Source organism: Sciurus vulgaris (assembly GCF_902686455.1).
Source record: "Sciurus vulgaris genome assembly, chromosome: 3".
Classification (NCBI taxonomy): domain Eukaryota; kingdom Metazoa; phylum Chordata; class Mammalia; order Rodentia; family Sciuridae; genus Sciurus; species Sciurus vulgaris.
The window spans coordinates 180,247,383-180,266,798 of record NC_136463.1 but is presented as its reverse complement, the minus strand read 5'-3'; the positions used below and the strand labels follow the sequence as shown (position 1 = coordinate 180,266,798).

Sequence of the window (19,416 nt, the reverse complement as noted above, 5' to 3'; positions counted from 1 at the left end):
CAGAAAGCAAGTGAGCAAACAAACTAAAGTCGCCTCTTGATAAGTCAGTCAGAAGTTGGCAGGCACTTTACATCATACCGTGCAACACTGTACCTATATGCCACACAGACATGACTCACACGTCACACATACACATATGCCATACACATCGTCCATGCACATATACAAACATTATACGTACACAGTTGTTTCTCGGTGTCTGTGGGGAATTGTTTCTAGGACCCTCCACAAATATCAAAATCCATGGATGTTCAGTCCCCTTATATAAAAAGTCATAGTGTTTGCATAAAACCTACACATATTCTCCTGTATACTTTAATTCCTCTCCATTACTTATAATACCTAACACAGTGCAAACGCTATGTATATTGTTGATAGGACATGGTATATTGTTTAGGGAATGATGACAAGGAAGTCAAGTTGGCATATGTTCAGTAGAGCTGTAATTTCTCTTCCAAACATGTTTGATCCATGGTTGGTTCAGAACCCATGTCAGAGAGCTGACTACATACAATGGTGTGCATCTACACATATGTATGTACGTGCGTACCTGTCTTTGTGTCTCTACCTCCGTCTCTCTGTTTCCTGTACTGAGGATGGAACCCAGAGGCCCTTCACCACTGAGCTACATCCCCATCTCTTTTGGTTTTATCAGGTTGCACTAAGTTGCCCAGGCGGGCCTTGAATTTGTAATCCTTCTAACTTGGTCTCTTGAGTCACTGTGATTACAGGTGTGGGTCACCATGCTCAGCTCAATTTTCTCTTTTAATTGGGCACAAGTGGAACTGGTCACGGTTTCTACTTCAGTGAGGTAATATGTAAGATTTACTCATATTACTGCCTGGCCCACTGTAAATACTATCATCTTATTTAATTCTTCCAAGAGGCCTAGAACGTAGGGATTTATGTCTTCGTGTTATGTGGCATCTGAAAGCCAAAGAGACAGAGGCCTAATGTGCTTACAGGTCCTCCCAGAACTACCATGGCCAGAGGAGGCTGTGGCTACTGTTCTCCTTGGCAGAGAATGACCACCAGGCAATGCGTCTCTCCTCTCTGTGTGTGTGGCCGAGTTCTGTCAAGGGGCCTGCAGCTTCGGTCCGGGATCCAGGCCTTTTCTCTGCAGGGGCACAGTCATTCCCTGATGTCCTTGAAGGCTTACTGACTGTGAGCAGGGGCAGAGGAACGAGTCGCGGTCTATGGGCAACTCTGTGGGTGAGAGACCTGCCTAGGGACCACCTTGCCAATGGCTGCAGAAGGCAGAGGCTTTGGAGAGAAGGTAGCTATCTGCGGTGCTCCCCATAAGCTGGAGGTGATCGCCACCCTGTGTCTGTCTGTGTTCCAGTTGGATTCTTAGTTCAAGCCCTGGGAGATCATACCAGGTGACTGTGCTAGTCAGCTTTCATTGCTGTAACCAAAATACCTGACAAACAACTTGAAAGGGGCAATATTCATGTTGGCTCACAGTTTCAGGTTGTATGTCATGGTTAACTGGCTGCATTGTTTGGGGACTGATGTGAGTCACAACATCATGGCAGAAGGGCATGGTAGAGGAAAGCCATTGGCTCCTGGTAGTCAGGAAGTGGGTCGGGCAGGAGGGAGGGAAGGGGATGGAGAGAAAGACTGAGAGAGAAATACACACACACACTCCTGGGACAAGACACCCTTCAGGACACACCACAGTGACCTACCTCCTCCACTAGTCCCCTTCTGCAGTTTTCCCCTCTCTGTAGTCAATTTGGCCATAACTGATCAATCCTTTGATGAAGTTAGCATCCTCGTGATCCAATCACCTCCTAAAAGCCCCACCTCGGAGCACTGTTGTGCTAGGGACCAAGCCTTCAACACGTGAGCCTTTGGGGACATTCCAGGTCCCTAACCAAAACTGTAACCTTTGCAGCTACTTCTACATATGAGTTTCCAAGTCGTGGATTATCACACTGCACTTTGGGCTGCGTGCCCACAAGATGCTCTGTTGCCACCGAGTGGGAAAGCCTCCTCATGAGTTGACGGTCAGTGTCACTGAGGCCAGCAGCTCCCAAAGGCCTGTCCATGAACTCATGCTGGTCTGGGAAGGCGTTTTTCTCCAGTTGCAACAAAATGTAAAAGTTAAAGACGATTATATTATCTCATTGATTTGAAACTGTTTTTCATAATACCCTATGAGTAAAAGTTGAGTTGTGAAATAAATGGGCTCCAAGTTGTTTCTGGAAAATTCTCCCTTATCAAATCCAGAATCCCTAGTGAGTCTAAGTTTTCCAACTGTAGAAACAATACACCTGAGATAACTGGTTGTGCTGCATGGCTCCTTGGGAACAGTCAGTCTTGCCCTGCCCTCTATTAATCCATGACCTTGAGTTATTCAACATCACTGGACTAAGTGGCTTAAAGCTACAATTGTTTATTTTTTTTACCCACAACATATGCCTATTGCATATATTCCCATTGCTTCAGCACACTGTCCTCTCTGGTCACACAGGCTAGAAGAGCATCTACTTCATGGAATCTTGCTGGTCACCATAGGAAGGGAAAGAGAGTGCAGTGAGTCATACAATGATTTCTTTCCATATTTTTTAAAATTGACTCTTGAATTTACAGTTTCCACTTGGAAATAGTACATGTGATTTCTCCTCATGTTTCATTGACCAAGTCATATCAACTTCAAGGGGTCGGAAAGTGCAGTCCTACAAGAGCATTCTTGGAAGAATGAGAGGTGGGAATACTGGTAAATAGCAGTAAGGCCAAATGTGCTATCATTCACTCCATATTCCATTTTACTTATTTTAGTTCAGTTGACGTTTTTACGTCTTGATTCTGGTATGAATACCATTCATTGCCAAAATTTGAGGGTGTATGGCTATTGCTTAAAAATTTCCTCTCATCTGGTAGTAATGCACCAGTCAGGATGTTTGGACTACAATTGGTCAACAAAGTTCACTTAACTGAAATATATACATACACATATGTTTATATTTCTCCCCCTACTTTCTCCTTAAGGTGATCCTGAGAAATTCTATCACATTTGTTTGCTGAAATGAAAGTGCATTATTTATATAGTTTGGCCCTGATTTACCAATATAGGGTCTCTATTGAAAAAGAAAAGGAGATTGGTGATATGGTTTGAATGTTTGTCCTCTCTAAGACTAATGAAATTTAATTGCCACTATGATAGTATTAAGAGGTGGGACCTTTAAGAAGTGACTGGACCAAGGACTCTGTTCTCATGGGTGTGATCAATGCCATTATGAAAGGGCAGGTTAAGGCCCCTCTTGCACACGCTTGCTTTTCTGCTCTCCGCCATGGGATTATGCAGCTAGAAGCCCTGGACAAGTGCCAGAACCTTGTTACTGGGCTTTCCTCCCTGTGGAACTGTGAGCCGATACTTTTCTCTGTGTTATGAATTCCCCAGTCTGTTGCACTCTGTAATACGAAGCAGATGAAGAAATGCATTAGGATGAAGACTTGATATTCTACAAGTTTGGAATAGTAAACGAAGGTACGGGTGATTGAATTTCAGTCTTTCACTTAAATGTAAAGTTGATGTTATTTTTATGACTTCTGTTAATAGACAAGATAATGCATTAGTTGAACTTTGTATTTGAGTATTTGGAGGTCTTACAGATGGTTGGAAACTGTTGAGTTTCCAGGCTTCAGAGCCTATAGAAAATATCTACTTCTCTGAAAGTGATAATGACAATTACCCATGGTGCTCAGAGCATGGACATTTTGGAGCCAGGGCATATGAATCCATGTTCTATTTTCCAGAACTAATCACATGGCTTTACCTATAAGCTGGAAAATTTAGTCTTCCTTTTCAGCCTGGAGAAAATTAAAATGGTCTTGTATTGTTTATGCAATAATATGACTTTTAAAGATTAAAGACAGACTATTTGTACAGACTGCATTTTGATTCATTGTACACAAATGGGGTACAACTTTTCATTTCTATGGTTGTACACAATGTAGATTCACACCATTCATGTAATCATACGTGTACACAGGGTAATGATGTCTGTCTCAGTCCACTATCTTTCCTTCCCCCACCCACTCCTGCCCTATTTCCCTCTACATAATTCAAGGTTCCTCCATTTTACTTTTGCCCCCCCCCCATTATCTATCATCATCCACTTATCAGAGAAAACATTTGGCCTTTGGTTTTTTGGCCTTGACTTATTTCACTTAGCATGATATTCTTCAACTCCATCTATTTACCAGCAAATGCCATAAATTTATTCTTCTTTATGGCTGGGTAATAGTCCATCGTGTATATATACCACAGTTTCCTTATCCGTTCATCAATTGAAGCGTATCTAGGTTGGTTCCACAATCTAGCTAATGTGAATTGAGCAGCTATGAACATTGATGTGACTGTGTCACTGTAGTATGCTGATTTTAAGTCCTTTGGGTATAAACTGGGGAGTGGAAAAGCTGGGTCAAATGATGGGTTCGTTCTAATAAAGATAGACTTTTAAAAAAATGGGACATTATCTGGAAAATTCTGAAATCAGCATTCAGAAAATAAATCCGTTTGTTAATTACCTCCTATTTTAAAGTATTATGAAATTCACAAACGGGTCCCTTAGGCAAACATGTAATCAACTAAAAATGTGATTTTAATTAGCTTGCAACCTTTTTAAAAACGCATTCTTTTGCTTTGTTCATGTGTGTGGTGGTAGAGGAAGTGAGCAGCATATCCCTGAATCTAGGACTGGGAATAGGAGAGTGAGTGCCAGGAAAAGATGCAGACTCCAGGGGCAGGGTGCAAAACCACCTGAATGATGAGACTAGTGCCAGCAGAGGGTGCTGGCGTGGCACAAAATTAAATTTTTTTTTTTTCTTTTTTTTAAGAGGTGGTCTTAGATAAAAGCAGGTGTGAGGGGGAAATGCAATAACTGTTTGGATCCACTTGGAGGTATGAATTCCATAAAGATCGGTCTGGGTTTCAGCGATTTCCTGCAATGGTCGCATGATTTTTAGGCATCTCCTAAAGCACAAAACTCTGCCATTTGTGCCTGTGTCTGAACAGGGCTGATAGAATCTAGGAAGTTTGCCTTCTGTTTTCACTGGAGGACTTTTAACCACCCCTGGCTGCTCATCTGTGGCTCCTCTAGCATTTGGACTCTCTACTCTCTTATTTGCCCAGTTTTTACAAACCAATTTATGTGAACCCTAAAGAATTATCCAAACCGTCAACCCAAAGGAGTCACTTTTTTTTTTTTTTTTTTTTTTTTTTCTTGCGACCTTCTTAAAAACAAGGTAACAAGTTCTGGAGAACCTATGCAAAGTAGAGGTTGTGAAAGGTCAGGTGGTGGAGACAAGGGAGGCTGAGTTTTGTGTTGAGGAGCGTGACCTCAGTAGCAGGAGATAAGCAGAAGAGTCCCTGAGGTAGGTCACTGTGAATGCTTCTTCCATGCAGAGGTCAGCAGGAAGTCCAACGGGCACGCAGGGCCTTTGAGAACCTGCACTTTGAAACCGTCCTTTTTTTTTTTTAATTGAAATCTTTTTTATTTTTACAGACTGCATTTTGACTCATTGTACACAAATGGGGTACAGCTTTTCATTTCTATGGTTGTGCACAATGTAGAATCACACCATACATGGGTTGGGAGTCAATTGACCCCCTGGTTCTGGGCTTCCTCCTTGGTTGAACAGGCTTGGGAACTTTGATCCAGAGGCCTCTTCCAGCTCTCACAAGCTAAGGACAGCATTTCTAAGCGACAAAGTGGGCTCCGAGGTCTGGAAAGGGTCAGGGAGAAGAGACCGGGCTTGGTCAGCACCAAGGACAAGGACCGGGGCCCTCCGTAGGACACAAGGTCGCTTCCCAGCAAGCTGGGCTGATTAGGAGCGTCGGGGCATCGGGTTCCCGATGGTGCAGCAAAGCTGAATGTGCTGGGGAAAGTGTTAAGTGTCGTGGGAGCGGGTGGAGCAGTCCCGGAGAATGAGGTCAGGCCGGTGCCCGCTGCGGTGTCACAGATTCTGCGCCAAGAGGCCGCGGGTGGCTGCCTGGAGCTGTCAAGTCCTCCCTCCAGCCTGCGCCGCCCTCTCTATCCTCTTTCCTGCCCCAGCCTCTCCTGGCTCCCCGTCCAGTCTCGCGCTACCATCGATGCGCTCCTCGGGGATTCTTTCTGACGAGCTGGCTGCACGATCCCCTAGAGCCGGGACCCAGGGCAGCCTTCCTGACCTCCAGCACCAACTCCCCGCGAGCGAAGGGCTACTGCTCCTCTCCGTCCTCTTCCTCGGCGCCCCGCCCCCGTTGGCCCCGCCCCCAGCCCCGCCCGCGGTTGCCGAGGGAACCACGGATCCCGCAGCTGCAGGAGGCGTCTGGCCCCGCGGAGCAGCCCCAGACGCCACGGTCGCCGCCGCCGCCACCGCCGCTGCCACAGCGCCCCAGCGTCCCAGCTTCAGCTCCTGCTCCCGCGCCCTCCCGGCCGGCCATGCCTCCCCGCCGCGCCCAGGCGCCCGGTGCGCAGCTGCTGCCCGCGCTGGCCCTGCTGCCGCTGCTGCTTGGTGCTGGGCCCCGCGGTGGCTGCCTCGCCAGTCCCGTGCCCGCCGCGCCCCTGCCCGCACCCGGACCGTGTGCCGCGCAGCCCTGCCGGAACGGGGGGGTGTGCACCCCACATCCAGCGCCCGGCCAGGAGCATGCTGCCTCCGAGGGAGAGCGCGGCTATCGCTGCACCTGCCCCGCTGGGGTCTCCGGCAGCGACTGCCAGGTGAGTGGCCGCGGCAGGCGCGGTGCGAAGGGCAGGCTGGAGACCCGCAGCCTCTCCCTGCCCGCCGCTGCTCTGCTGCCAGACGCGGGGCTCCAGCACGCCTGACACTGGCTTTTGCCACTTTAGGAAGGGAATGGACCCAACCGCTCCGCCCATGTGGACGCGGACCCCTGGACCGACCCTATGGGTGCGGCTAGGAGCGGCTCGCCTGCTCACACTAGTTCCCGGGCAATGCCAACCCAGGGCCCAGCAACCACCCCAACCCCGGAACTCCTGGCGCGACCGCTGGCCACAGAGTGGCGCGCCCCTCCCGGCCCCAACCGAGCCAATCCCTGCTAGAGCGTGGTCTCGGTGCCCACGGTGGCGGCCCAGAGGAGCCGGCTCCAGCATCCCTAGTGAGCTGTGGGCGTCGAGCTAGCCCCTGCTTCCTGTCCCATTGGGCCGTGCGTGTGTCCAGGTGCACGATGTGGGAGGCAGGTGATGGTGGGCCCGGTGCCAGGTGGTCCGCTACTTTCCTGTCCTTTCTCCACTTACAAGAGCGCTGAGGAGCGGCCGGAGGCCCGAGGGCAGCTGTCTCTGCTCGCCTGCAGCCAGCCCTTTGTGAGCGTGGGAGAGGGCATTGCCACAGTCAGAGGCATTCGCGGGCCCTTCCGCGTGGGGCTGGTGGTGTCGCCCTGTGGCTGGACACTCCTCCCGGCGTACACTTGGGGCTGGCAGCCAGGGCGTGAACAGGCACAGGGACGACTCCTAGAAGCGTGTGGCGGTGGAACTAATGGGAGGGGACTAGCAGCTGTCCTTGAATTTGAGATTTCTAAGAGAATTTAGCAGAAAATAATAAACGAGGCTTTTCCAAGGATGTTAAAGCTGGGTGAAACCCATTCGCATTCACATTGTCAGTGGGGAAATTGGTAGGGCCAAGTGTGCCGCTAGAAAATCCTCAAGTCTCTTTCCAGGGTGAGGATGAATCTGAAATGGATAAATTAAAGCACATGAATGTGGAGTGTATTTGGGATCCCAGACTTGCTTTCTTATATTTAGGGTGGAGGAGTTTGTTTCCTATAAACGTGATACAGTGAAGAGTTCCTTTCACAATGCTCTCAAACGGGCTCTTCTAAAAAGGGGGGAAAGGTCATCCTGTCTATAACACAGGCTTTACTTATTTATTTATTTAGCAGCGGTAAATGGGATTGAAAAACTTGACCTTGACAGAATTTTTGCTCTTTATCTAGAATCTTTTTTTCTTTCATAGCAAATTATGAGCTTGAGTCTGTATTTTCAGTGTTGTCTTCTTCCCCGTTGTTAACTGGTTTCGAGATACTTTAATTCCTTTACGGATGATGATGATGGTGGTGGTGAATTGTGTGTCATGAATACCAGGAGTTCCGGCATGACAGCTCTTTAGGAGGCCCGCCTAGTTGAGCCGTCCTAACCATTAGAACAAAGTCTTGCTTTTGCAAAAATGAGAACTGCAAATTAAAAAGCAGAGAATGGATCATACTAATTCTCCGACTGATTGATGATTTACATGACTTTTCCTGAAGAAGTGAGTTGTCCTGCGGCTTCTGTTAAACGGTTGTTGCATTTACATGTCTGAATTTCTCCCTTTAAAGAAAGAGCTGACCTGCACCCAGGATGTGGTGGGAGCAGGCAGGAGAAAGGTGAGCGTGCTCATTAGTTCAGATAAACCTGAAGGAAGACTGGGCGTCGGGAATTTAGCACAACTAATTTTTTTTTTTACTGACTCAAAAATTAAATAAAAGAAATTTTCAAGAGAGGGAAAGAGTGCTTTAGTGCTTCCAGAAGATGAGTAACAGAGAAGAATAAATATTTTGATTTGTCTTAAGTAGCAATTTGATATATAAGGTAATTTATTCAGAAAAGTCATGAACTAGTACATAAATATTGCAGAACCCACTGGTTCAAAACAGATTCAGGTTTCCTGTGAGGTTCCTGCTCCAGTAGGCTCGGCCGTGTGAACGCTGCCCACCTGACACTCCAGAGAGTGAAGTAACTGTAATTCTAACAGGAAAACTTAGCAGATTTGGAACCTGATAGGACCTCGTTATCCAGAAGAGCTTCTGGCCTTATGAGAGCATCGTAGCCCATAAAAAATTGATTCCTAATGATTTTAATTTAATCCTTCATGAGCTTGCAGGAAGACTCAAGACTCATTGCTTTGGGAACAGAAAACAAAACAGACAACAACACTACAAAAGGCAATCTCAATAGAGAAGTTAGGAAAAACAAAACGACAGAAAAATCCCCACATACTCAACTACAGATAAAGAGGAGGGAGGGCCGCCATTGTAGCCAGTGTGGTTGCTCACCAGATGAATTGAAGATGGAATTTGATTGGTATGTGAAGAGACTCTTTTAAATAGAGTGTCACCCCTCCTCTAATTATGAAAGCAGTTATGTTAACAATAGTAGCATTAGAATCTAGGCCAGAAGTTTTACTTTGTGTGGAGAATTTTGAGAAAATAAGAAACCACTAATTGGGATTCAAAGGGATGAAGGCTACCTTCGGCTTTTCTGGGGGTCGTCTCTTGATGCTGGGTGAGCATGTGGTATCCTGGGTGCTTCTGGGTTATCTGAGGGACCAGAGCTCATAGGAGCTGGAAATTGTAGCAGGCACGGGCTTGAAATGGCACGACTGTGACAGGTGATCGGAGCTAACTGGGTCTGTTTCCTCATTTTCAAACTCCCTCTCAGGGTTGGTCAGGAAGAGTCTGATTCCACTTTTTGATGTTTGTTGACAGCTTTTAAACCTCATCTCTCCCTCTCTCTGCCTCTCCCACACCCAGGCAAGCTAATAAGAGCATGTGGCCTTCCTTCTCTGGTGCTCCTAGCAGGTTCCAACCATGCCCTTGGTGCAGTTCCAACCCAGCCCCCTGACCCCAAGCCAGTCTTTGTTCCTTGCTCTCTCAAGCTGCCAGAATTCTGGGTCTTCTCTGAAGGTACATTCCCACAATAACATGCAAGTGAACACTAAATAAAAGAAATATAAATATTTCAGGTAGGTTTGAAAAAACTTCAACTTGCTAAAAATTGAGGTTACTTGTATTCTTCTGGTTCAGTTGGGGAAGGAGGCAGGTATCAGAGGTGGTGGTTGTTTGGCCAGTTTTCCTGGCAAATGGTACAGGAAGTCCTTTCTTCTACTGGGCTATCCATCAAGGATAGGGATTATTTTAATGTTTGTTGGTAAAGCTTATTTTATTTTAACAAACTAATTCTTTTCCAAACATCCAAGCAGTCACCTGTTTTTTTTTATTGCATGTTTGCTAAGGAACACATTCTTTCAAATTGTCATAAAAATGTGCCAATCTCTGCGCTTGGAGAGAAAAAGAGGTCTAGGGCAATTGCTTTTTATGCAAATTAATATTACTCATTAAGCTGAGTCTATAATCCTCTCTTCTGATCAAAAATGCTAACATGACCATGTACAAACAGAGAAACAACATGTATCCCATTTGTTTACAATAAAAAAAAGAAAAAAAATGCTAACATGGAATGGTGAACACATTTTTTAAATTGAGATTTGCTAACAAAGAACCACAAAGAAATCTAGAACCTAGTTCTTTGCATGCCATCGGTCTTCACTACTGGACTTTACACACACACACACACACCCCTTATATTGTGATATGTGCAAAATGTTGAATACATTTGTGTGTGTGTGTGTGTGTGTGTGTGTGTGTGTGTGTGTGTAGGGCTGTTGATGGAATCCAGGGCCTCATGCTTGTCAGGCAAACATTGTCCCACTGAGTTGCATCCCCAGTCCCAGGACATTGCTTCTTTCTCTGACCTTTCTATTAAATTTTTATAACCTTGAGAGAGTCAATGACCATCCCTGAATCTCGATATTTGTATCTCTAAAATGGGCTAATAATACTTGTCTTATTTTCTTTTTTTGTAAAGAATTTTTATTTCTACTGGAGGAAGGAAAATGATAAATAGAACTGTTTTCCAATTTGCTCTCCACTGTATACACACATACCCCCACACATACATATATATATATATATATATATATATATACACCAAACATACCCTCCAAAACAAAACAAAACAAAAAAATCAAGAAGTAAAAACCAAAACACCCTCAAACTGCACCAATACTTCATATTTTCACCCAAAGAATAGATCCTGGGAAGAAGTGCAAAATGCAAAATTAAATAACTAAAAAAATGCTAAACAAACAGCATTATTAATATACAAAATATTTATATTACTGAATTAGTAATAGGTGATGTTCTCCATGTCTGTAAAACTTTGGAACTACATAGCTGATTTGTTAAATCTAGTCCATGCCAGCTTCAAAATACCAAAAAAAATTTTAGTTAACTTCATTCTTTGACTCTTCATCAAAAATTTCTACCAGATCTGGAACATCGTCCGCCTCTTCATCAAAGTCTTCTGGTTTTGGTGCTTTACTGTCCAACACTTGCCGTGGGAACTGTTCAGCTAACTTTCTAAGACTTGTCAAGCTGTCGGCACCAGCTGACTTAATATTCCAGGAAGCATTTCTGGGACTGGTTTGGCTTCTGCATGTCCAGTACTTGCGAAGGTATTAGCAGACAGGAAACTTGGGCTTTGGGATTGTTGAAATGAATAACTGTCCCATCATCTTTCATCACGTTCACCTCTTCAATACCAGCTATATTATTCACAACCAGTTTTTTTTAGAGAACTCTGAAGCTTTTTGTCATCAGCTGTTGCTGTGCTATGTACCAGGTTCTTCTTTCTGCCAGCTGTGCCCCTGCCCCCTATCCAGACCTGAGCCTGAAGCTGGCTTTTCTTGATTCATGCTCTTGGTAACTCTGAAGCAGGGAGGGTCCTCCAAAACCAGCATGCGGCAAGAGCCTTATTTTTTTTATACATAGAAATGATGTAACTCACAAATGAGAGCTCTGTAAAGTTTTTTCTATAAATATACAAAGTGTGGTGAGAATAAATTTGAAAACATTTTGGAAAAAAAGCAAAATGTTACACAAATATAAGATATATGAAGAGAAGGATTATCTTTTTCCTGTGTAAACTATGATTATGCCAATTCATTGTGGTTGTTTTCCTTCAATGAACAGGCTCGGTCTTTTCTCTCTACTAGGATTAGCTGTGCTATGACATAAGTTTTTGAAATGACAGATTAATTGCATTAGAATTTTTATAAACACCTAGTTCTTTTACTCTGAAATAAACGATTTCTCAGGAAATTCTCAGTGACTTGACATTTTCCTTTGAAATGAAAGAAAAAAGTGTCAAAATTCTTGTAACAATTTAAGAAAAGAAGGAAACACTTGACTTTCTTGGTGTTATTAACTTAAAATTTTCTTATTGCGTGAATGGTGTTCTTGGTGCATTCTTTCTTGGTCACCTTTCTCAGCTGGGCCACCTGACAAGGACGCATTCTGATCTTAGCTTCTTCACTGAAACATCTCATGTGACGTGGTGCCATCCAAGATGTTTATGTCCTCATTTCACAAGCATCCGAGGAAGAAAACCTAGTCTGAAGTTGAAGGGCATTTGAGTCAGAAAGCTGAGTGCCTGGTTGTATTTTTAGAGTCCTTATGTCCTTACCAACTCAGGAGGCGGCTGTGGTCAGAGCCACCTAACCTAGAAGAGCAACTGCAGAATCCCCACAAACAAAACCCAATGACACAGCCAAGTTTCCTAGACAGAAAGCCTACGTCTGCACCTCCCTCCCTGCTTCACCTGCACTCAGCCCTGGCTGCTTATTGGGGTCACGGGGGAACTTTAACAAACAGGCTGGGTCCTTCTCCCCATCCCCCAGATTCTGACTTAATTGATCTGGGGTGGGGCCTGGTAATTTGTAAGTCCTCTCCACGTGGTTCTACTGTATCATCAGGGCTGAGAAGACCCTGCTAGACTCTCATCATCTCCTGTCACAGCCTGCCAACCTGTAGCACATGGCAAAGAAAATAAGAAGTCACATCCAGTCTTGGTCATTCTGACCCAGAGGGCATCCAGTTCCCTGCTCCAGGAATTCCTCAAGTGTAGATTTTGCATCTGCAAGTGAATTCTGCGCGGAAGGAGTGCAGCGTGAGAGTGAGACCCGGCTTGGAATCGGGCCCCGGTGCCCCCCGATGAGTAACTTCTCCTCTGAGGCTTGGGGTCCTCATCTGTGGAGATGGGGTCCTGATGCCAACCTTGAAGGTGGGTGTGGCTTAGGAAAAGGTCTTGCCTAGTGCCAGGCCCTCTAGGAGACACCACCAAGGAAAGCTATTCCTCTCAGTTAGCTCCTCCTGTCCCTGGGTACAAAGAACACTAAGAACACAGAGCAAATGGAGCCTGTGCTGACGATCTTAGTTTGGTATGGAATCACTAAGGGCTTTTATTTGAACTCACTTCAGTGAATAATCACGACATGCGTCTTGGAGCTGTTTCTTTAAGAGGAGGCCCCTGCTCCCCAGCAGAAGGATCTGCCCGGCTGAGCCAGGGCACACAGGAGCCACATGCAGCAGGGTTACCACTCAAGGCCTGTTTGGCCCGCTCTGCCGCATGCCAATGAGTTTTGCAGAAGAGAGTTTATTCGTGAGGTGACTTATGGTGTGTAGAGTCAGGACAGCAAATCTCCAATCTCCAGTGGTCCCCCTGAGAATGGGGTGTGGGGCTATTGATGGATGAGGCAGGAGGAAAGAAGGCTGGTGGTTAGGAGGTGATGGGTGGTCTGCACGTGAGTCACCAGCATCATCAACTCTTGCCATCGTGACCCACACACCAGAGGTATTGCTGTGCCTCTCAAATTGGTGAGTTTTGAATTTTAAAAAATGTGTTCTAATCGGTTATACATGACAGTAGAATGCATCTTGATGCATCAGACATGTCACATAAATGGAGTATGACTGCTCATTCTCCTGGTTGTACATGGTGCAGCATTACACCGTGTGTAGTCACACACGCACGTAGGGTGATGATGACCCATTCACTCCTGTCCTCCCCTCTGCTCCCTCCCTTCACTCCCCTCTGTCTCATCCAGAGCATCTCTATTCTTCCCTAGCCGCCGCCCCCCTTATTGGAATGAGCATCTGCATATCAGAGAAATCATTTGACCTTTGGTTCTTTGAAATTGGCTTATTACGCTTAGCATGATATTCGATATTCTCCAGCTCCATCCATTTACTGGCAAATGCCATATCAAATTGGTGACTTTTAAAGTCAATTAAAGCAAGTAACTAAAAGCAGGTGAAGCAGGTTAAAAACTAAAGGGTTTATTTAGGAACTAAGATGATCCAGGTTCTCCCTTGGATTCAGTAGGTGCTCCATAAATATTGAGGAGTAAGTACTGGGCTCAGGGGGGCACCGGGCCCCATGGGGCCGATCCAGGGCATGTGTGCGGGCTGTGTTTAGGAGGAAAGTTCACGAAGACAGTTAACTGTGTCATACTTTCTCTTAATCTGGGAAGTGCAAAATATTTTTCCAGAGACTTCTTTGCAGTAGCCTTGCTTTTACATTTCTACTAAAACTTCTTTATAAAAATAGTTTTCTGATGAAGTAAATCAGGGGTTGGAAAAACACAATCTCCATCCCCTCTCCTTCCCCCAGCTAAGAATGATGTTAACATTTTTAAGCAGTTGAAAAAATGAGAATGCTTTTGTGTGTGATGCATGATAATCATATGAAACACAGGCGTCAGCTCGGGAGCCAAGTCTGGCCGGCTCAGCCACACCCATTTGCTTGTGTTGTCCGGGCTGCAGAGTCAGTAGCTGTGCTGCCCGGCGTGGCTACAAGGCCAAAGATATTTATTATGTGACTTTTGACAAAGGAAAAAGTTTGCTGACCCTCTCCTAAATATTTCTGCACATTTGTGGAAAGATTTTATTTGTTTCATTTTGACTTATTTGACTTAGCTAAAGGCTTGTCCCCTTCCTCCCACGTTCCATCCCTTCTTGATGGATGTCTGTAGCTCAGACTCTTGGGCCGACACACAGAAGGATAAGTGGAGGCCCCGTTTTCAGATTGCTTAAATTTCTAGAATTTTCCAGGACAGACCTTAACTTTTCATTTGACATCGGCCCTTGGTCAACATGTTTAGATGCCATGGTAACAGTCTATTTCTGGGGAAGTGCAGGCTGCAGGGTAAAAAATGCTAACCCAAAAGGTTTCAGGTGCAGGTGAGAATCCCTGCTGAGCTCCTACCAGCTCATTAACTTTCCTAACACCTATGTCCTTGTTCGTTAATAGGATGGTTGGTAGGAAATAAAAGGGTCACACCCAGCACTGGGCGGGGGATGGGCGAAGAAGAAGCCTCTGTCACAAATTGGCCTTCTATAGACTCAAAAACTGCCATTTTTATAAAAGTGCTTATGATTCTTCATTTTATGGCTAAGGAAATTCACCAGGGGTCATCCAGCTCTGTGACATATCTGGGCCTGGGCATCGTGGCCTCGAGTATCGTGTTATCACTGCATTGCCATGGCCTTGAACGGCGCCACAGTTTGTGACTTTCTGAGTAAGCACCAGAGGGGAGCAGGAGGAAAAGAGGAGGCAGTGGTTCCAGATGCGGCACCTTTAGTTTCTGAAGGGACGCTTTCAGTTGGTAAAGTGTGAACGCCTCCCACCTTGGAGAAAGGAAAGCCTTCCACTTTTGAAGAGTGTGGATCTGGAGAGGAAATCAGTGCGCTTAACAGAAGCCGCACTTGGAAAGAGGAGCTCTGCCATCTTTGGCTGGCAGCCCCCCGCCTGGCACATCCTTTAGAATTTCAGTGCTGGTACTTCACTGGTTCGCATAGTCAACTTAAAGGAGGATCTGAAATTGCTCTGGGGTTCCAGAGGCGGACTGGAACTCCTCGATGGAAGGAATCACAAGAGGGGAAGAATGTGGGGTCCCTCTCCATGGGAGGTCAGAAGCCTTCCCTTGAGTTCATACTTAGGGTTTGCTGGGGTTGCTAGGTCACGTGGTAACCACGTGTTTAACTTTATGAGAAGCTGCCAAACTCTTTTCCAGAACAGCTACATCATTCATTGCTATCAACAATAAAAGAGGCTTCCAGTCGTTTCTGTCTGTGCCAGTTCTTGGTTCGTGTTGGCGATTTAGATTTTGGCTTTTCTATGACGTGCGCAGTGGTGCCCTGTCGTGGCTTTCATTTGCATTTCAGGTTGGTTTATGATGCCCATTTCTTCACGTGCTCTCTCCACTCACGCTCCTGATGAAGTGTCTGTGCATGAGCTGCAAGAGTTTTTTACCATATTTTGCATACATAGCCATAGCCTTTGTTTGATACGTGATTTATAAATATTTTCTTTCAGTCTGTGACATTTAGTTTTCTTAATAGAGCCCTTCAAAGGGCAGGTTTTTAATATTGATGAAGTGTAATTAATTATTTTTTTCCTTTTATGGATTGTGATTTTTTTGTGTGACCTAAGAAATCTGCTTACCTCAAAAATTTCCTCCTGTGTTCATTCTATGTTTTTTCATGTTTTAGGTTTTACATTTGGGCCTATGTCCCATTTTTAATATTTGGATGTTTTGTTTGAATGTAGTTTTGTAGTTCTTGTTACTATGGGTAGTTTTTGTTCATTCTTTTTAAAACAAATGATCTCCAGTTGTTCCAGAAGCTTTTATTGAAAAAGATTATCTATCTCCATTAAGTTATTTTGGCACCTGTATTAGTTAGCTTTCCATCACTGTGACAAAATAGCTGAGAAGGTCAACCTGAAGAGGAAAGGTTTGCTTTGGTTTCTGTCCATGGTTGCTTGGTCCCACTGCTGTGGGCTTGTTGTGAGGCAGAACACCATGGAGGGCATGGCAGGGCAAAGCTGTTCATGGAAACAGAGAGAGAGAGAGAGAGAGAGAGACAGACAGACAGACAGACAGACCCTGGTGACCTACTTCCTCTATCTAGGCCCTCCCTCCTAAAGTTCCCACTATGTCCCCGGAATGCCATCACCTAATTCGTTGATTAGGTCAGATCTCTTATGAACCAGTTACATCCCGTAAGCCCTACCTTGAACACGGCTGCACTGGGGACCAAGTCTTCAACACATGAGCCTTTGTGGAAGATTCCAGATCCAAACCATAATAGCAGCTTTGTCCAAAACTCATCTGACCATACTTGTGTAGGCCTATTTCCAAACTCTTTATTCTATTCTATTGAATTTATATGTCTATCTTTTTGTCATTTCCACACTGTACTGAGAGTACTGTAGCTTATGGTAATTCTGGAGTCAGAACGCATGATTCCTCTAAATCCACCAAATTGTTTGGTCTGATCCAGATCCTTTGGAGCTTTCTCTTCAGAATGGCATAGAAGGGGGAACCAGGGAGATATTGAGGTGACAAGAAAAACAACAACAACAAAAAAAAACAACAGGAAAAATTTCACGCTTAGGTGGGACTAGAATTCTGAACCTGGGCTCTGTGGTTCACTCCAGGAGTAGGTGGATGTATGGAGATGCCCAACTGTGTATGCCCACATCCTCGTGGGGAATGGTCCACACACTTCCTGTGGTTCTTTAAGGAGTCATCAGCCCATAGATCTACCACTGGGATGGAGGAAGACGAAGCTGGGTATCTGGGGGCCTCTGGGCATAGACCCAGGTCAGAAGTCCATCAGGGTCCACAAAGTGCCCAGGCTGGGGGCGCTGGATGAAGTATGGGATGCTTAGTTAAGATTGAATTTCAGATAAACAGTGCATTTAAAGTATGTCCTAAACATTGCACTTCATTTATCTGAGATTCAAGTTTAATGAGGAATCCTACACGTTAATTTTCCAAATCTGGCAACCTCACCCCAAAGGTCTGACGAGTGAGTCCTTGTTCCGATTCCTAGCTTTTTTCTGAAGGGTTAGTCAATGACACTTTAAATTCTTGCCAAATAATTACGTAAGGCAAATTTTATTAACCTGAATTTAACTTGCGTAGGAAATCAGCTCATAGCTTTATATCTTCATTGGCCCCTTTAGGGTACCTGTCAAACTGCTAAGGCATTAAAAAATCTGTGCAAACGTGGTGACAGAGGCCTATGGGTAAGCTTGTCTGCCCTCTCTGCCTCTGCGCTAGTCACTGCTCACATTTTGCTGTAGCTTTATGTTTTCTTCTCTGTACACACAAACATATATGAATACTATATAAATACTTACGTATGCATGGAAATATTTAATATAAAAACTAAATTATCCTATCCACTATGTTTTGTAACTTCTTCCTGAATCTCTTTCCTGAACATGTTACTATGTCTAAAAATGGAAAGCAAGCTCATTCTTTGGATGAATATATTCCCCAGTGCTGCTGGGGATCCAGCCCAGGGCCTTCTGCATGCTGGGCACATGCTCCACCACTGAGCCACACCCCAGCCCTACACTGTCTGAATATTCATTTATTTCTTTATGTCCTTACTAAGGCACATTGTTTCCAATCTTTGTGTTACAATACTGTTGCACTGATCCTCCCCAAAGACACCCCCACATACTTTCTAGTGAGTATTGTTAAAATGTCATCCAGAAAGTTTGAACAATTTTGCATATTTACTAACAGCATATAAGAATACCTTTTTGCTCACTTTTTTTTTTTTTTTATCTAAACTGGCATTCCAAATTTTATTTTGTGTGTATGCATGTTAATTGATATGTAAGACATGGCATCTTACTTGTTCTCTTTGCATTTTTGTTTTTATTTACTTACTGTTTTGCAGTGCCAGGATCAAACCCAGGGCCTTACACATGCTAGGTAAGCACTTTAACACCGAGCTACATCTCCAGCCCTCTCTTTGCATTTTTGAAATAATGAAGGAGGGAAAACATTCTTTAGGAGTTGTCCACTGTTATTTTTGCCTTATTTTCTTTGGGCTGAGCTTTTTTCTTTTTCCATTGATTCATAGCAGCTCTTTACTAATGAAGGAAATCACTCCTTGGGCCTTTGTGTTGTGAACACTTCCCCCATTTGTCATTTCCTTTGATTTTGCTCACACTCATTGTTTTACTGTTTAGAAGCTGATAATTTTTGGTTCTTATTTAACCAAACTCATCAATGGGTGATTGATAACCTTTAATTAGAGCTCCTATGTTTGATACCATTACCATACTGTACAATATGTTGAGAGCTCTGATTTGAGCCAAGAGTTCGCTTTTGAAGAATCCTATTTTGGCCAAGACTTACACTGGCGAGTTGACCTATTACCTCTTCAGAAAAGACTTTTAGGTATGGCCACAGCTCATGCCTGTGTTAAGCAGGGTTGGCATAAATCATATTTAAACATTTTCATTTGTCTCAACTTTTTATGGCAACTGGAATACTGAAATGATTCTGTAATGATTAGGATTCCTCACTGTTTTTTTTTATAAAAAGAATGACTTGGCACATTTCTTCTTTAATAATTGGTATGGTTTCCTTAGTATTTTACTAAAGCCACCAAGTTAATTTTAATGGCATTATTGGATAATAGAGGATTTCTTAAAAGTCCTTGATAGTGTCACGCTCTCATTTCAAAAAGAGTTCCTCATCCAGGCAGAAAAAGGTCTGTCCTAATATTCAGCAAAATGCTAATTTCCTTTATGCTTTAATCTCTATTGTATCTTTAGCTCTTTCCCCTTGAGAACAACCTCATTTCTCCTGGTCGGGGATTTCAGTGGTCCTCTATCATCATCTTCACTTTTTAAAATTGACCGCTGGGTTTTTTCTTTTCTGCTTGTGCAAAAGGGAATTCTTTTATTTCTGTAGAAAAGCCTCATAATGAGACAACTAATAGGAGAG

General features: G+C 44.4%; 1 protein-coding gene and 1 pseudogene across 2 annotated transcripts in view; one reads left to right on the top strand and one right to left on the bottom strand.

Moving 5' to 3' along the window:
* Positions 1-6,293: 6,293 nt before the first annotated feature.
* The window catches only part of DNER (delta/notch like EGF repeat containing), a 299,024-nt gene continuing 285,901 nt past the window's right edge, over positions 6,294-19,416 (top strand). Inside the window, exon 1 of the mRNA XM_079132624.1 lies at positions 6,294-6,707. Coding sequence (XP_078988750.1) covers positions 6,432-6,707 — 276 coding nt within the window. The 5' untranslated portion in view covers positions 6,294-6,431. The remainder of the gene's footprint in view (positions 6,708-19,416) is intronic.
* On the bottom strand, positions 10,721-14,413 carry LOC306657000 (transcription factor BTF3 homolog 4-like; annotated as a pseudogene). The gene has a single exon. The product of its transcript is annotated as a transcription factor BTF3 homolog 4-like (transcript).